Here is an 18,651-nt window from a genome sequence, read left to right as displayed (position 1 = left end):
ATGGTTCGTTCTACAATATACTGTGCCTGATATATACTCTGTCAGATACTTAACCCGAAGCAAGGTTTTAACGGAAAATTTGATTGGTTGGTTTTCTGTTGCTCATACTGAAAACAATTGAAACGTCAAGTGCGTTTTCAGTATGCTTGTTTAAATTATCCTATTGAAAACATGGGAAAGAGAAATGAGTACCGGTATTTTTTGTTATGCACGTTATAGTCTAGGGGTACACTATCGTAAAGGCAAACACAAACTTAAATAATAAACTACATTTTATAATACTACACGTAATAACACAATCTGAGCTTTTAATTAATTCATTTATTTGATATTCCACCTCTAAAAATATGTAAATTAGATTAATAATTTAGATATGTTTTCATATATCATTCAATTTCAATAATATATAGAACATATTTCTTCATCTTCTAACTACACAAATTACATGGCGCTTATGTGCGGGCACTTGTAGCCAACGGGTACTACTTATCGTTATAAATTGGCATATATTCGAGCTAAAATGGTCTTCTAGGCCTCGCTATATATTGAACAATCTCCTCATCTCCCTCGGACACCATAAACAATTCTTCGATTTCGTCCATGATTTACTACACGACAACTAACAAGTAGCTGATAGCTGTTAACATGCAATTGAACTTCCTGTCAAAGTACCAACCAGCTGATAGGGTTTATCAGCCACCTGATTGTTATCAGGACATTGTAGAACACTTATCGGAAAAATGTCAAGAGGATATTTATATCAGACAGATATCAGAAGATGGTAAGATTGGCCCTAAGTAAATTAAAATTCTTTTATCCAAATGAAATTGTTATCACGTTTTTCTCCAGGAGATCGTCTAAGGGCCAGTCCTACAATATCCTGATATTCTTTCTGATTACTATCAGTCAGAATTAGATATCAGGAAGTTGTCAGTTACTTTAACCCGTGGTTCGTTCTACAATGTACTGTGCCTGATATATACTCTGTCAGATAGTTAACCCGAAGCAAGGTTATAACGGATCATTTCATTGGTTGGTTTTCTGTTGCTGATACGGAAAACAATTGAAACGTCAAGTGCGTCTTCAGTGTGTTTGTTTAAATTGAAGGAGGTGCATAAAAGATTGCTGCAATGGCATGCGAAAAGCGAGTGCGAGAAAGAAGCCAAAATTTCAGTTATCTAGAAACTGAATTATTGCTTAATCTAGTGGAGGAACGCAAAGCTGTAATTGAGTGTAAACAAACGGATGTGATCACATGGAAGGATAAGGAAAAATCTTGGAATGAAGTCACAGAATGCTTTAATAGCCAAGCAGGTTCTACCCCACGTACCACAAAAACACTCAAATATAAGTTTGAGTCATTGAAAAAAATTGCAAGAAAAGAACTTGCAAAAGAAAAACAGGAAATGTACAAAACAGGAGGAGGTGGCCCTGTTGTTGTTAAGAAGAACCCTTTCACCGACAGGGTCAATAATGTTGCTTCCCTGTCGTTGTCTGCGTTAGAAAACGACTTTGATAGTGACTGCATACCAGGTGAGTACACGTTATGGTAATTATTTTTTATCCATAGTAGTTAACACCAAGAAATCTTCGGCAAATGTCTAACAGAGAGGGTCCAATATTTCAAGGCATTCAAAGTGTAGATTTGTTTCCTTGTACTATAGTGCAGCAAAAAATCAGTGCCTATCGATAAATCTTATTTCCCGAATTATATTCCGCAGAGAGGGTCCGGCAATACATGCAGCAAAATGTTGATTAGTGTCATTTTGAACATATTTGAAGCGTTTCATCGACAAATACGATACGATTTGAAAATTTTACCTTGAACAATAAAAACAAAAACAAATTACGGGTTTTCTGAAGCAGGACGAGGGCCGAAGGCCCGAGTTGAAGTGGGTTAGAATACGCAAAGTTGTATAATGGCTTCGGTTAGAATGGGGTTAGTTAAGTCACTTTTTAATTAATTAAAATATATTTGGACGTTGCTCGCTATTGAAATATTTTATTATAGCTTACTATTCAAATATCGCAATCTTTGCATTCGGGCTACTGACGTAGATTACGGTGGGTTAGGTTAGATTGCATTTCGTGTGTAACATTTTACTATGGACACTATTAAATTCTTCCTTGTTAAACATTTCGCCTTGTATTACAGTCTAAAGTCCGGGTATAGTTATGTTACGGGCTGTTATTTAGTTTCTCCCTCAAATCATTACGAAACATAGCTGAACGAGCGAAGGGGGTTAGACACACTGCACGGCTCGTTGTGTTCCACCTTGAACCCCCTGATAATACCACGTTTTGTTCCACCTTGACCCCCTGATAAGTAACAATAGTGGCTCTGGATTTGAATTTGGAGGAGATACTAAATGCCATCCATGTTGCGTTCACAGTTTGTACACACCAATACACAATAAACAGTATCAGTTGCTCCACTGATAACTGTGCTCTCTTAAAAATATGTTCATTACTTCCACTGCTGGTTTCTGTCAATGATGTTTCTTTACAATTTATACGACGTTCATATCTAAATATGTAACTGTTCCTTCACCACTTTCTTTCAACATCCCTTCTATGGACAATCAACAAAACGTAATATTTCCTCTTTTTATATATAAATTTGGGCGTTTATTCCGAAGTTATCATCTAGTTCCATTTTCTACTAAAGCGATACAAATTTAAAAAAAAAAAAAATCGCTTTTGCGTAAATGTTAGGTTAGATTAGGTTAGACTTACCTCTAAACTGGATGACAACTTTGGAGTTTGACCCTAAATTTGCACTAATCTCAAAATCGAAACATTCCGTTCTTCACATGTGTAACCGACCGATTACCGGTTACATTTCTGTTTAAGTTGGTTCCCGTATTTTAATGTTTACCGGTGGTTTACGCAGTGTTAAAGTTGGTTATTGTATTGTAATACTGCGCCCTAATGTTTCTAAAGATTGTTTTGACGTTAATTTGTTTCGTTGCCAATGAAATAAATGGTGCAAAGGATGATTAGTTTTATATGAAATACGCAAACACACCAATAACTTACCACCAAAATTTCAAACTGTCTTTTCTGCAACTGTTCGCGTTACCGTAATAATTCCATTCATAGTTTAATATAGTAAAAATTTAATTCATACTTTCACTTTACCTCAAATACGTATTTCTGTCAATTATTTACGTGATACTACCCATTGTTCATTCGTTATGCACTCTGATAGTCATTTGTTACTCATTCTGATGTTCATTTGTTACTCATTCTGGCTATCACTACAAGAGGGCGTTTGAATCGCTATGCGGGCATTTATTTCTGCAAATGGCGACCCGCTTAAACAGTGAGAACAGCGGTCGTCATGACAACGGGAAATGTTTTCAAGACGTGGCTAGGTGAGTTTGAAAATTTATGTTATGTGGTTATTTCCGATAACTATGAAATGTCATTTAATAGATAGAACGGCTGCTTATTTGAATAGAGTTTTGTATAGTAACAGAAGACATATAAATTTGTTTTAGTTCGTAGTTGATTATGTAATATTAAAACCGCGCTTATTAAGGTCTGGGGACGCGACTAAGATGACGTAGTTCACCACCATGAGATAAAGAATACAGAAGGCGGTCTGAGTTAGGCTCCTCTAAATTTGGGAAAATTTGATAGCTAAAACACTTCTGGAAGTAAACCTTGTCTAAATTTTAATATTTTGGTCAACCTGAATAAGTAGAAGAAAAAGGAAAAGAAAATCGAGGAGCCTGACTTCAAAATTAATTTAAACACCGTTAGGCCCAAGGCCGCCAAATACCATCTCCGCCATTACTGGTGAAGTATAGTAATGGCAAGGGGGATGTAATTCTTCGAAGTTGACGACAATGGGCCACACGGACGGTCTCCTACGACTGTAGGGTATCGAACTGGTGATCCAGTGGCATCAATTCTTTTGAAGTTTAAGAAGTGGGTATATTGGACTTGCATAACCTGTGGAACTTCCTAACTGGTAATATCTTTTCTTTGTTTTTTTTCCTTGTTCAATCATGAAGTGCTTCAAGATTACTATGCGTAGTTAAATAGAAAACCGTTACGCGTCTTTCAAGCTCATTGTCATAGTCCACTCATGTACTTATATTTGCATGCCATAAGCATGTATGATCGAAGTATTAAATCTTATGTACTTGATACGTGAACCTGAAAATTTTGTGTGTTGACATGATAAACTTACTTTGCACGCACTCTTCCATAGTAATGTACTTTAAGATTTTTGAATGTTAGGTTAGATAAGCTCAGTTAAACGCATGTCCCTTGATGATGTTTTTATTTTGTGAAATATTTGCTGTAGGTTAGGTTAGGTCAAACTTAAATGTGTGAACCATAATATTTATGTCGGCTAGGTTATGAAATTAAATTTTGTCTGTGCTTTCGAAGCTAATATGTGTCTGTAGGTAGGTTAAATTTGAATTTAAAGAAGAAGTGTCCCATAATATTTTGGTTAGGTTAGAGAATTTAATTTTTGTCTGTGATGCCAGATCTAATATGTGCCTTTTATTTTGTCATGTGATATATTTTATTTTGCCGGGGTGAACTTCACTTTCAACGCACTTGTGATAACTTGACGGTTTATGTTAGAATATTAAATGCTCCGTAACGTATGTCATTGATAAGTGGTAATGATGATGAAGTTTCTTTGAGAGTGTCTCATATATATATATATTACTGTGTCCTTTCTTTTAAAATACATTTGTGTAGGTTAGGGAAAAGTATATCGTAAGTGTAGAGCCGGTAACAATTGTACTTTGAACGTGTTTTCCATATTTTGCCGTGTGCCCTTTTGATCTTATTTCGTAATATAGTTTGTATGTGCGCTTTCCATATTTCATCGGGTGCTCTTTAATATTGATTTGTAATACATTTCTACATGCGCAATATGTGTGAAATCGGGAAAATTGTACTTTTAACGTGTTTATTATTTAGTGATGTGCCCTTTTCATAGTATCTCGTAACGTGCTCGTAATTTAAAATTCTCTTTCGTGTGTCTTGTCATATTGTTCTCGCAACATATATTCAGTATTGTAGGTTAGGAAAATTTAAAAGAAAATTTACGTATTCTTTGATGTTGATATCGGTCTGTGCTGATCCGGTGAAATTTTATTTGGACATACCTTTGGATTTAATATCATTATTTCTAGAACTATCACTTCGTGCAACGTTTTTTTTTTTTTTTTTTTCTTCTGTAGGTAGATGTTTACTTTGAACGTGCCATGATTATAGTTACGTGCCTATCCATTAAACATATATTTTGCCTCATCGAAACTAATAACGTTGGAATATGTCTCAACTTGCTTCACCCAATTAGAATATGATTCCTTACGCGTATCCATCCCTCTTCAAGCTTAACTGATTATGAACAGAAACAATAATAAGTTAAAATAATAATAGTTGGAAAGGCGTTTTAATATTTGAACCTGTCGAGTAGATTTTTTTTTTCTTTCACTCACTATACATTTGTAAATATTTCATTCTTCATTGATAGCAGTGTTTTCCACGTTATATATATTATGAAAATGATGAATAGGCTAATGTGAAGTAATAATGCTACTTATTCACTTTAAGTTAAAAGAATGACGTTGTAGTAGTAATGATATGGCCTATGTTTGTATTTTATTTGATATACGACAGGGATAATATAAAGAATGAACGCTTAATTAAGATGTTTATTTAGAAATATAGAAGTAGAGAGGATGGATCGCCAATTTTGTTTTAGTATTAAGAATTTCCTATATGTATCAATGTTGAGAATCATGTTTGATAATACGAATATGTTAAACCACTATGATAACATATTTCCATATGAGATGTTGATAAAGTATCTTTGAGATACCATGATGGAGGCAAATGTTTAATGACACAATTTTTTTTAAATCTGTTATTATGTAATCGTTAACTAATGGCACAAATAAATTAGTCTTGAGAATTTGACTTTATGATTTCAAATGCAATTCATAAACTTGAACTTAGAAGGTTCTAATTGCTTATTTTCTTTATATATACTAATTAAGCTGGACAATGTTGACTCTTATTCTTGGTTGGCCACAAAACAAGAATCTGGAAACTTCTGATGATAAATAATAGCTTTATCGTTGTGTCTTTCTTTTCTTTTGCTAAAGCTAATGCAACCTGAACATTAAATCTAATATAACCTTGATTTTTTTTTTCAATACCCTAAAAACGATTTGTTATACATGATTCTGCCATATTGAATTATCGCCAACTAATTCACTTATAACATCACGTATAATCATGCGTGCATTTCAATAATACCAACAACTTAAACAATTTTCAACTGCAGAACCACATATTAAGCGACTTTCACTCCACGATTAGGAACAATAAATTCACTATTTATTTCCTGTAGTTGTAAAAGGAATATTAACGCATGTGGTGGACGAAATATTTTTATTGTTTATACAAATATCAGTGCTTCTTTCAAATCGTCAGCTTTGAAGAATATTTTGTGTAATATAATTACAGCCACTTATCGCTACAGCTTCATATTAATCACTGGTTTCTTACTAAAATTTGTATATGGTAATAAAATTTAGATGTAAAAGTAGTGAAATATTATGATTTTCCTTTATTTTTGGCACAGGTTCGATTCCCGTCGCGGTGGACGACATCGTATTCATGGGTTTTCTTGGGGTTCTATTTTCTCCAACCTTTTAATTCCCCCATTGCTTTCTTCATCATTCATTGCAATTTCATCCGATCCTTTAGCACATAGCTTGCATAAGTGTGGGACATTAACCTTTACACGACGAAGTTGGTCGTTTTCGACCAATAGCGATTTGGGCTGAAAATACGGTTTGGTCCTTTTCGACCAAAAGAATTATTCAGACCAATAACTAATGTAGCACTGGCTATCCTGCATCAAACCTTCCGCTGCTAGCATCTGTGTGTTCTAAAACGATCAAAGAAACACGTGACTGAAATATGGTTCACCAGTTGTAACCCAAACAAACCATAAAATTGGTTACTTTTCCTCCCTTTATTTTTTTTTTCATTTCTTCACGTTGACTTTTGTGACCGCTTGTTTATCAATTATTTCTGCTGACACGAGGAGATTGTTTCTCTTGTGAGGAACTCAGCTTACACTTCGAGGTGTTTATTACCAATGATGTTGATGAGATAAGGGAAAATGTGTGTGCGTGAATGCGTTTGTGTGTGTGTGAGAGTGTTTCTGTCCAGACAGTCCACACTCTATCCCTTTTGTGTGTTTCATGGTACATTGCGTTATAACTCTCCTATTTGAGCTTTTTCGTCCGGGTTTTTTTTGTTTTTCAAGTCAAGAGGCATTGTAGAAGACCTTACGTATGGTTTCACACCTTCCTGCGTCGAGACATAGGAGGTGATGACGTCAAAATTCTCAAATATATATATATTTTCTTTTATTAAGCCTATGTTCATTATTTTTTGGCGGGCTTATTTTTGCACGTAGAAGATTGAAATTTTGCACAAACATTCACTCCACCGAGTAGTATTTAACAGATTTTTTTAGATTTCTGCGTTAAAACAGGGGGGGATCCAGAGAGGGAAAAAGTTGAAAAAAGGGATATTTTTATCAAAAAATCCTTTTCTTCGGGATTTTCCCGTCTTAGATACATGGTGGAGACATGTGAATGGTACTGCCTGAAAGGCAGTTCTATTCTGAAGAAAACGATGTGCAAACCATGATTCTAGGGTAATTAGGGATGTCTCAGGGAATTTTCAAAAATATCCCTCTGTATACGGGAATATGGTACATTGTCAGTATATATATATTTTTGGCAGGCTTACTTTTGCACCTAGAAGATTGAAATTGTGTATAAACATTCAGTCCACCTAGTAGTATTTATCAGATTTTTTTTCAGATCTCTGCGTTAAAACAGGGGGGTCCAGAGGGGCTAAAAGTTGAAAAAAGGGATATTTAGACCAAAAAAATCCCTTTCTTCGGGATTTTCCCGCCTTAGGTACATGATGGAGACACGTGAGTCGTACCGTCTGAAAGGCAGTTCTATTCTGAAGAGAATGATGGGCGAAACATGACCCTAGGGTAATTAGGGATGTGTCAGGGAATTTTTATCAAAATATACTTCTGTATAGGGGAATATGGGACGTTGTCGGTATATATAATTTTTTGCGGGCCTATTTTTGCACCTAGAAGATTGAAATTATGCACAAACATTCAGTCCACCGAGTAGTATTTAACGGAATTTTTTTTCAGATTTCTGCGTTAAAACAGGGGGGAGCCAGAGGGGCTAAAATTTGAAAAAAGGGATATTTACACCAAAAAATTCCTTTTTTCGGGATTTTCCCGCCTTAGATACATGATGGAGACATGTGAATGGTACCGCCTGAAAGGCAGTTCTATTCTGAAGAGAATGATTGGCAGATTGTAGTTCTAGGGTAAATAGAGATGTCTCAGGAAATTTTTTACCTGAGATCATGGTGTTTTGCGGTAATTTGGGGCATTGTGGGAATTCTTGATAAAATTTCTCCCGCCCTTAGTATTCAAGATATAAACTTGAAATTTAGCACACACATTCAGTATACCAAGTACTATTTACCAGATTTTTTTTGAGATCTCTACGTTCACACAGGGCCGTTCCAGAGGGGCCCAAAGTGTGGAAAAAAATTCCCCCCCTACGAAATTTTATATTTAAAATCATTTTCCCCTCTCCTGGTATATGATACGAGCATGCAAGTGGTACCATTTGAAAGCCAGCTCCATTCTGAAGAGAATGAGGTATGAACCATGATCCTAGGATAAATAGGGGTGAAGATATGGATTTGTTTGTAAACTCTTACGAAAACGCTTTAAATGGCGCCGTATAAAAGGGGCTGCGGCATTTAAATCCCTCCGTCGTTTAAAGGTTAAGCTAAAATTTCATTTTTCCTTTATTTTTATTTTATTCATTATTTTTTGGGAAAAAATTATTCAGTCCTAGGCTGTAAGAAAAGAGATACAGTAGCGCCTCAGTCATTGTAGTAACGTTGTGTATTTTAACTGTTCTTCACTTTATTGACCAAAAGTAGACATGTACGCCGGCAAAATTGCTGATGATTTGAGCTTATTATCATATATTATTAATATAGTGTCCGTTATGTGTAATGGTAGGGTAAGGTACTAATAAATAAGCACAGAAGCACTTGATTAAAATTGGCCAAGCATGATTTAAAATTTAAAACTGTAACCTAACCCTTAAAGTTAAAAGGCATGGGTTAAATAAGAATTTGTACCATATACATCATCTGAACATTGAGTACTAGTGCAACTGGTATTTTTCATTTGCATTAACGATGTGCATTTCCTATTATTTTTTAATTGTTCGGTAAATTTTCCAATTAGTTTCTATTTATATTGTAATATAAAATTAGAAATAGTATAATTGAATATGTGAATATGAACAAAATAGAGCAGATTAAAATATTATTTAATAGGCAACCTGTAATAAAAATTTCCCATATGTCAGTTAATTTCGGGGAGAGATAGGGACAGAAAATAATAATAACACTTCAGTTGAAGAGCAGGATAATAGTTTTTCTATGTATAGGTCATGCATGCCTATGTTAAAATTGATTTATTTAAAAAAAAAAAAAAACATAGTAGTAGTTCTCACTTAAAAGTAATGATACTTTCTCGTAGACATTATTTCCTCATTTTGAAAATATTTAGTAGTATTGAACAGCAGCCTATAATACTAAAAATAAATTATTTCCGTTTTTATTTAGCTCATCATGTTACCGTGTCCACAAATGGGTCCACGGATAGCCGCCCGGTCAATGATGTGAATGAATCTATCATTACTTCTAATGATAGCCGCCCAATTGCCACTATCCGTGAGGATTTCCAGGAAACCCTTATTCTTGAGGTACGTTAAATGCATTATAAATTAAATCTGTTACTTTGCCAATTTTCTTGTAAACCTTGTCGCAGCTGTTTCATATTGCAATTTTGTAATACCTCACATGGAACACACATAAGCTTACTGACTATAAGTCCTACTAGTAATAAAATCTTTGTTAACAGTTGATATATTTCAATGCCCTTACTAGGGTTTGAAAAAACCCGGGCTTTTTTGAAAAAACCCAACCCACCTGGGCCCATATGGGTTTTTTCAGGTAATTTCGGGTTTAATTGGGTTTTTCAGGTTTAATCGGTTTTTTTTTTTTTTTTTTAATATTTCAATGTCTTTGAGGTAAAAATGTTAAAATGTGATTTATATTTCAAGATTGTCATTGTCACAGCTTGCAACAATTTTCTGCTTACTGCTGTTTTGAAAAAAAATGGCCGCCATTTTGAAATGTTACATTCGATCGCCGAGAAAATCTATACAGCAAATTTAGCATATCTCGTGCTTCCACCGTCAAAATTTCAACTTAAAAGACTGAAATTTGAGCTTCGTAGCGTGGATACGCGCTGTTTTTTTTTTTTTTAAAAATGGCCGTCATTTTGATATTTTACGATGGTATGTCGCCAAATCTGTACAAGGAATTTAGAGTGTCTCGTGCTTGTATTCTGAAAATTTTAACTTAAAAGGCCGAAAGTTGTACCCTGTAGTGTGTGTGGTAGAGGCAGACAAACGAGTTGAGTTGATTTTGTGTTTAACGTCCCTTTCAGCAGCGAGGCTATATGAGACGGGACCTACTGATTAACGTGGAATCCGAACCACATGAGCTCCCTCCGGGAAGCAAACCCGGATCCCACACCGAAGACACGCACACTAACTGCATAGCCATGAAGGAGCTCGGCAGACAAACGAACAAATGTAGATCAAGTTATCCAAAAGCCTGACTGACGTTCGCCAAATATGAATACCAAAAAGGGTCTATTAATTTAAAACAAAGATACAATTCATGTTGTATGAAATAAATAAATGTTTTAAAATGTCTTGTATGAAATTAACATCTTCCAACGTAAATAAACCTGCCATATTTTCTCCATGAGAATACGGGACCCCCCTCAGATCCACCCCTTCCTCAACTTTCCAATACAATGCAATGAACTGTAGTCTGGTTATGAACAAAAGTATAATAGGCCGCGGTGGCTCAGTGGTAGAGCGTTCACCTCTAGTGCATGGTGTTCCTAGTTCGATTCCAGCTCGCGCCAAGTGAGCTTTGTGGTGGACAAACACTTTGTGCGTGGGTTTTCTCGGGATTCTCACGTTTCCTCCCACTTTCTTCATTCCATCATTTCATTCATTTCTCATCATCACCGTCACCTTGAGCATAGCAGGCATAACCGTGAGACTTAAACTAAAATATTTCAGTTTATTTAACTTTTTTTTTTCAATAATATAACAGGCGAAAGTTCACTAAGCGGTAGCTGCTTTTCTCTGTTCGTACCCTGCAATTAATTGTATAGACTGAAGATGCCTAAAAACTTAAGATGTGCTATAAAAATGCTTTACAGGAAAACAATATGCAAATTATTTAAATCAATGGTACAATCTACTTTCAAAATTTTTCGCGCGTTTAGCAATATTTATTTACATGGCTGTATCTGCCAAAATTACGTTCATCAGTTTAATCTGATGAAAAGGTGATTTTTCTCGTGTCGTGTGTAATTGTCAGGACCAGATTTACATTTTTCTAAGACCTGGACCAAAGCATAATTCTGTGCCCCTAGCCTTTGAAAAAGATTATAATTCTTGTTAACTTATCTAATGTGTTGCTGAAGAAAAGGTTAGTCATCTTTCTTGTGTTTGTAAATGTAGAAACGCTCAAAGTCCTTTTTTTTTTTTTTTTTTTTTTTTCGGACAGTATCCGAGTTTCCATCAAGTGCAATGGAAAAAGTAGCATTGCAAATTTCGCTCGCTATCAAGTCGAACAGGGTGGTGTTATAACTTCCTCGAAACTGTTACATGTAACAGTGTACTGTTCATTCACTAATTACAGGATTCCAGCCAATGTCGAAATTTTTTGTTTTTCACTTTTCGAATAAGCTGATATTGATAGCAAAAATGGAACGGAGTTTAAATACGGGACGCGGGACACTCGGGCCCAAAAACGGGACATTCCTGTTTTTTACTTGACATATGGCAGGCTTAAGCGTAAAATAAATAGTTTCATTGTTGAAGTATTCATTTTCGATCCTTCTGCGTTTGATTCGGGAATTTCCCGAGCACTTCTTTCACGGTGTGTAGCGTTACATAGTCTTCGGAACCATGAGCATTAATCTTCTTAAATTTGGCAAGAATTTTTACGCTATTGCTGGTGTTGATTCTACAGAATTCTTATTTGAAGAGTAGCAACAAATGTTAAACTGTTACTAATGTTACTAATGTTTAAACTGTTACTCTGAATTAAACTGTTACTAATGTATTTGCATATGTACTATTAGTACCGGCACCTATGACCTTAAACCCGTCAAACGTATGAGTGATAATGTGCCTCGGTGTCGCCAAGTCGACGAGCATACTATTCACGAAAAATATTTTCTAAAGTACAAAATTGCTTATTTTACTTCAAATAGGCTATAAGCATAATCCATACATTAATTTGTTCTATAACTATCTCAAGGTAAGGTAAGTTTAAAAAAAAAATAAAATAAAAAAAAATAATTCATTTAGTGCATTCAGAACTTTTTAAAGGTCTTATGTCGAATGTTGTTGTATACCTTAACGTGAAAGCCTCTAATTCGCCCAAGGAAACTCTAAAATCTGATAAAAATCACTTACAATGTGATCACCTTAGTTGTATCAATAATATACTAACAAATAGGTCAAAAACCCAGGTGGGTTTTAAAGTGGGCTATTTCAGGTGGGCCCAACCCGAAAAAACCCACCGGGTTTTTTCGGGCTGGGTTCACTTGAGCAAACCCTGGCCCTTACGTTAATTTTTGACATAAGTAAGATTATTGTTAATTTCAAATGTTAATCATTCTGTTTTCCCACGTTAGGATTATGGACCGACAATTTCAATTGTTGAAGTACCAGATTGGACATCGGCCAAGCCAAGTCTTCTGAGATCTCCAGCCAGCGAAGAACTGCGGCACCAAAAAGGCACTTCAAATGCACCTTCGTCTCAACCACTTCCATCTGCAGTTCAAGGTGCTTTTTTTTCTGTAATATCATGTTTTATTTTTAAATAATTTTTAAAAGGTTAGTATAGGATTTTTGAGAAGAAATCGAAACACGACTTCTAAACCCTCAATACTGATAATTTGCTACCATAATTCGACAAAGCGGACAATTTGCCACTTATCCTCCGAAAGGTGGCTAATTTGCCACAAAGTAACAAAGCTATGACAGCGAAACAACATAATTTGATGATTTTTTAAAATTACACCGTAATATATATACAATTATTCAGAATTTATATATTTTTTCCGTTTCAAACAGTTTTTATTTCACGAATGTTTCGAATCCTATTTTGAATTCATTTTCAAGTTGACAGCTTACAAAAGTGGCAGGAGGGAAGCAAATGTGGCTCGCACTTTTTGCAACGAAGTCTTATAAATTTTACATGAGAAATACATGGTCAAGCCAGTTTCGGAACGGATTCTTATGAACCACCTTGTATTCTCGCGTTCCGAAACTAATCGCAAAACTAACTTGACCATCGTAATCCTCGTGTCAAAATCTATAAGAATCCGGTGCAAAAAATGCAGGCCACATGTGCTTCCCTCTTGCCGGGAAAAAAAAAAAAATGACAACAACCATTATAGTAAACAGATTGTCCAATTCTTCATTTTTTTATATTTACTTGTGACTTCTATGATGTTCCATTTAGGATCCAGTTGTCCTGTATTCTGTGTCAAGGTTTAGGTTTTGATTTCTTGTCCCAATTTGAAAACCTTCCGTGGTATTTAACTCTATGATAGATTTTAACTTATATATATATATATATATATATATATATATATATATATATATATATATATATATATATATATATATAGCAATTTTACCTCTGAATTGGATGATGTGAGTAAGGCTTTCTTTAACATATTTTTAAAGATTCGACGTAAGGCTATCACTTCTTATATTTCAAACACGTTCCTACATTTGTGTATGTTTCTTTGGGTCATTCTTATACAATAATTTTTGCAAGAACAATTCACTGCTCTGCAATTTATCTGTGTGATAATTTTTCAATTGTGTCAAATACTTTACTACATTCCGTCCTGGTTGGATAACTGTTTGCGCTTCATAATTTGAAAAATTCTTAATATTTTTTATTATTAGTTTTATTTATTTGCAATGCCTAACCATTTATTTCTTGTAGTTTTTTAAATAGAATTACTATTTTTCTTGTCAATCTTACATTTTAATAGAGATTAACCCATTCTAAAGGAATTAAATGAATGGTCGTTCCAAATAATCGAGAATTCAGTAAGACTGTCATTAGAATTTTTCGAAATTATACTCTAAACGCAACCACACAACTAGGAAGGAAATTTGAAAAAGTATTTGATACAATTTAAAAATTACTACGCAGTGGATCGTATGAAGTTGATTGGTATTGAAATCATTATTGTATAGGATTGACCCAAAGGAACATACAAACACAATGAAGAAACATATTAGGAATGTAATGGTACGTCCAGACTGGAGAACAAGTTGAGCGCTTTTTGTTTAGCAACAAAGTTGAGCAAAAAGTCGACTCACTGTCTACACTACGCAAGAGAGCGATTTTTGTTTAATAGCAAAGTTGAGCAATCAATAGAAGTAAAAATGAAGTCGAGCGACCTTTCCTACACAAAAGTTGCTAAACATTTGTTTCCCATTCAAAATGGAGAACTTGCGATTTGTTCCGCAACAAGCACTAGTATAGATGTGCATTAAATTATTATTTAGTTTGTGAGTGTCTTTTTAATAATGTGCATGTAGTGCATGAAAGGCTCTAAATATCATGTTACTATGTGAAACTTTTTCTTAAAAAAAGATTTTCAGACTTTATGATGGCTTCACAAACCTCTAGGTCATAGGTTCTAGACTTGGGAAGCTAGCTCCCTTGGGGTGCGTGAGGAGCGAGCAAGTGGGCCGCAAGTTTTGAAAGAAAGCAAATGTGGAATTATGAATAAAATCACCACTTTTAATAAGCATTTAGCTTTAGAAAACATACGATATTATTATTATTTAATAGGGCCAGATGTCGTGCTTTTGGCCGGACAGTCTCGCTTTTGGAGTCGGGTCCCGTGTCCGGCTTAGTAGTTGAGCCGGATTCCCATGTGTCCTGCTTTTCTGAGTCACATTGAAAATGTTTAACTTTCCACCACTCTTATGACTTGATGGCTCTAGTTTCAGATATTTCAGAATAAGCAAATTATCACCACATAACAGACAGATTCTTTGGATATGTTGTTAATTCTAAGATGAGACTAAGAGTTTCTTTGAAGAAAACAAGTGCCAATGTGATTTATTTATTTATTTTATTTTATTTATTTATGTATTTATTTATTTTTTAGGTTTTATAAACGGGCTCATGAATACATTCAGTGATTTCAGTGAAACAAGATTATAAAGACTGTTTCGCTTAGAAATCCCGACTGTTCTTTGAAAGATTTTGTTTGTTCAGGTGTATAATATTAAGTCCATTGATATGGATGGACTTTACGAAGGATTCAAAGTGTTTCAAGAAATAGCCACAGTTATGTTCAAAGACAACAAAGATATTTAACAAGAAAGATATTTATAAGTTTTCGGAAGTGCGAAAACACCAAGCAAAAAAGGTTCTGAAACTTTAAAGAAACTCGATCATATCTTTCTTCCCATACAAAGTAATAATGCTTACTGCAAACAGGTATTTTCATTACTGAGGGGAACATTTTTGCAAAATAATGAAGTCCTGCTTTCTAAGTCAATGTGTCAGTGCCAGTCATTGCCTTCTGCCCACCCTATTTATTAATGATGATAATAATTGGGTCATTCGTCACTTTGGTGTGGACACGCAACGTGCCAAGGAATTCTGTCGCTAATCCTTTGAGTTGTTACTCGAAAAGTTGAGCGACCTTATTTCGTTGTGTGGACATGCGACTTGACAAAGGATTTTGTTGCTCAATAAATCTCTTGACTTATTGCTCAACATTTTGCGGGATTTTCTTAAGTTGAGCGACTTTTGTAGCCTGAGAAGTGATAGCCTTATGCTGGGTCTTTTAAAATATGTTAAAGACAGACTTACCCACAAAATCAGAGGTAGAATTGTATTTTTTTTTTTTTTTAAATATAAACCATGAAAGGTTTTCAAATCGGATAAGAAATCAATAACCAAACCAAAAAGTGTAAGAGAAAAAAGATTGGTTTCAAGCGGTACTCATGGCAAGTTTTCAGCGCCAACTCAGTTATGTTTGTATGTAAAGATCATATGTGAGTATAAACTTAGACTTAACCCGCACTTACATTCACATTCAGAGTAATTCACTGGTGGTTGACTAAGGGGCATGGTGGCGCAGTGGTAGAACGCTTACCTCAGGTTCGAAGGGTCAGATTCGATCCCCGTCCAGGTAAATTTGTGGCGGATTCTCCCGTTCCTCTCACTTTCTAATTCTGACATTTGTTTCATCATCATTAACTTGCTATTTCATCCGCCTCATTTAGCACTTAGCTCGCATAACTGTAGGACGTTAAACTAAAGAATAAATTTTACAAGGCAAAATTACCGACTGAGCTTAGGCTACTGGTTAGCGTTCTTGCTTCGCACTCGGAAGGTCCGGGGTTCGAATCCGGAGATATTGACAGTTGTTTTTCAGAGTTTTCTCTCAGTAACACCAGACAAATGCTGGGATGGTACATTGAACTATAGGCCCTGACCGCCTTCGTTCCACTTCCTTTTCCAATTGTGTTATCTGTTGAGTGCTCCAGTGTTATCTGTTGAGTGGCCATGGATAAATAAATTATATCTATGCTTTTAAAAAATGCTCGTGCTTGTTAGTGAAAACATATTCGTAACTCACATTTGTTTCAAAACATTTTACAGATTTAATTAAAACCGGTATTTTTTATGTATTATTTATTATTATTATTATTATTATTATTATTATTATTATTATTATTATTGTGATCAAATCCAACTTTGGTTTCGGACATCGAGATTCACAATCATCGGTATATATTGACCTTTTCGCCTTTCCTCCTCTAATTTCTACTCCCAAGTAATTATTATTTCAGGCGAAAAAATAGCAACCATGAAACTATCAACTGATGGTAAATAATTTGAATCTGCTCGAACAGATCTCTTCCATCATCGCGCAATAGAATTCAGTCGTGCAGGTATCAGACAAATAACGAAGTAGCTGAACTCGTCTGTTTAACATGTGACATGGACCAATAAAATGGCGTATTTTTGCACTCCAGATTCCGTACTACTTCTAGGTTTTATTTCTCAATAATTAAGATTTTAAAGAAATATTTTAATGGTCAGTTTGAGTTGTTGTTTCAAAGTTATTTGTAGACTTAATTCTGAAATCCTCACACTACCGGGGATTAAATTTTTTCTTAGTTTTCTTTTCAGCTAGTGATACTATGTAAAACAATTCGTCGTTGTAGTTGAAACACGATGATCAGCACTATGATATCTACGATAGTTGTAACAGAAATTTTGATTAAGTTATAAAATTTGATACCTACATTTGAATGTATTAGTTCCTTTAAGCATGGGTTAGATATAATAATGTGAATAATACTTGAAAACCAAATTGAAGTTTCGACCGTTGTTGTACAATAAGTGTTGTTGTTGGCGCATCATTGATTTATTTTTCATGTCCTAATCACCAGTTTTTAAGTTTTCTGCCATAGCTTCTCTTAACAGATTTATTGTAAAAGTGATTCATACTGTCCTTTCTTTTAGCTACTCCAAGGAATTCAAGGGCAAAACGGTGCAGAACAAGTTCAGGCCATGATACAAATAAGAAGTTTCAGGTGTTGGCGGATGCGAAAATGGAACTTGTGGAACTGCAAATAAAATATCTGAAAGAAGAGGAAAAGCGTAAAGCGGAATCGTCAGAGAAAAAACTGAAATTAGAGTTGGAACTCACTCAAGAAAAATTCCGAAATGAAGAAAGACGAGCAGAAGAAAAACATAAACTGGAAATGGAGATACTTGAATTAAGAAAGCAGTTATTGCAAAGGCAATTAGAATGCAAATAATTTTCAAGCGAATAATCATGTTTATTTTTCTTTTCTTAGACTTGCAGTCATGTTTTGTTTTCTTTAACACTTGTTAACTCTTTTCTAGTTTCTAAGATCTTAGCTTTTTTATTCTATAGTATGTGATGTGATGTGATCTTCTTATTCTATTATTTATGTCTCATGTTTATATTTCAATGTGTTTGAGGTACATCAGGTAGAACCAATTTGACTATTAAAGTATTCGGTGGCTTTAGCTCAGTTTTGTCTTATCCTTCTATGTGAACACATCCGTTTGTAGACATTCACTTATCGATTTATGTTTCTCCACCAAATTCCGAAGTACTGCCACTTATAATTCTGACTCTTAAAATACTTCAGCTAATTGTAGACTCGTAAAAGCTCACACACTCTGATGTAAATTCTTCAGCATATTATATATATATTTAAAAAATAAAGAATTGTCCTTGTTTATGAAAACTATATTATTTATTTCCTTTTTTATTTATTTATTTTTCCCTCGAGGATCAGTACTGACATTAAATTAATAAGCTTGAAAAGTAATGTTAGA

The 18,651-nt window shown here is 34.6% G+C and overlaps 1 protein-coding gene across 1 annotated transcript; it reads left to right on the top strand.

Annotated features, from left to right (window-relative positions):
• The first annotated feature begins 868 nt into the window (after window positions 1–868).
• LOC145664363 (uncharacterized) lies at window positions 869–18,651 on the top strand. Its single transcript, XM_081731006.1, has 4 exons — window positions 869–1,533; window positions 9,745–9,884; window positions 12,914–13,064; window positions 17,803–18,651. The coding sequence occupies exons 1-4, from the start codon at window positions 1,131–1,133 to the stop codon at window positions 18,099–18,101; spliced, it is 993 nt and encodes a 330-aa protein (XP_081587132.1). The 5' UTR covers window positions 869–1,130; the 3' UTR covers window positions 18,102–18,651.

This window comes from Thermobia domestica, chromosome 1 (genome assembly GCF_964235325.1).
Source record: "Thermobia domestica chromosome 1, izTheDome1.hap1.1, whole genome shotgun sequence".
Lineage (NCBI taxonomy): Eukaryota > Metazoa > Arthropoda > Insecta > Zygentoma > Lepismatidae > Thermobia > Thermobia domestica.
The sequence above is the reverse complement of the archived record's forward strand: the minus strand, read 5'-3'. Positions and strand labels throughout refer to the sequence as shown.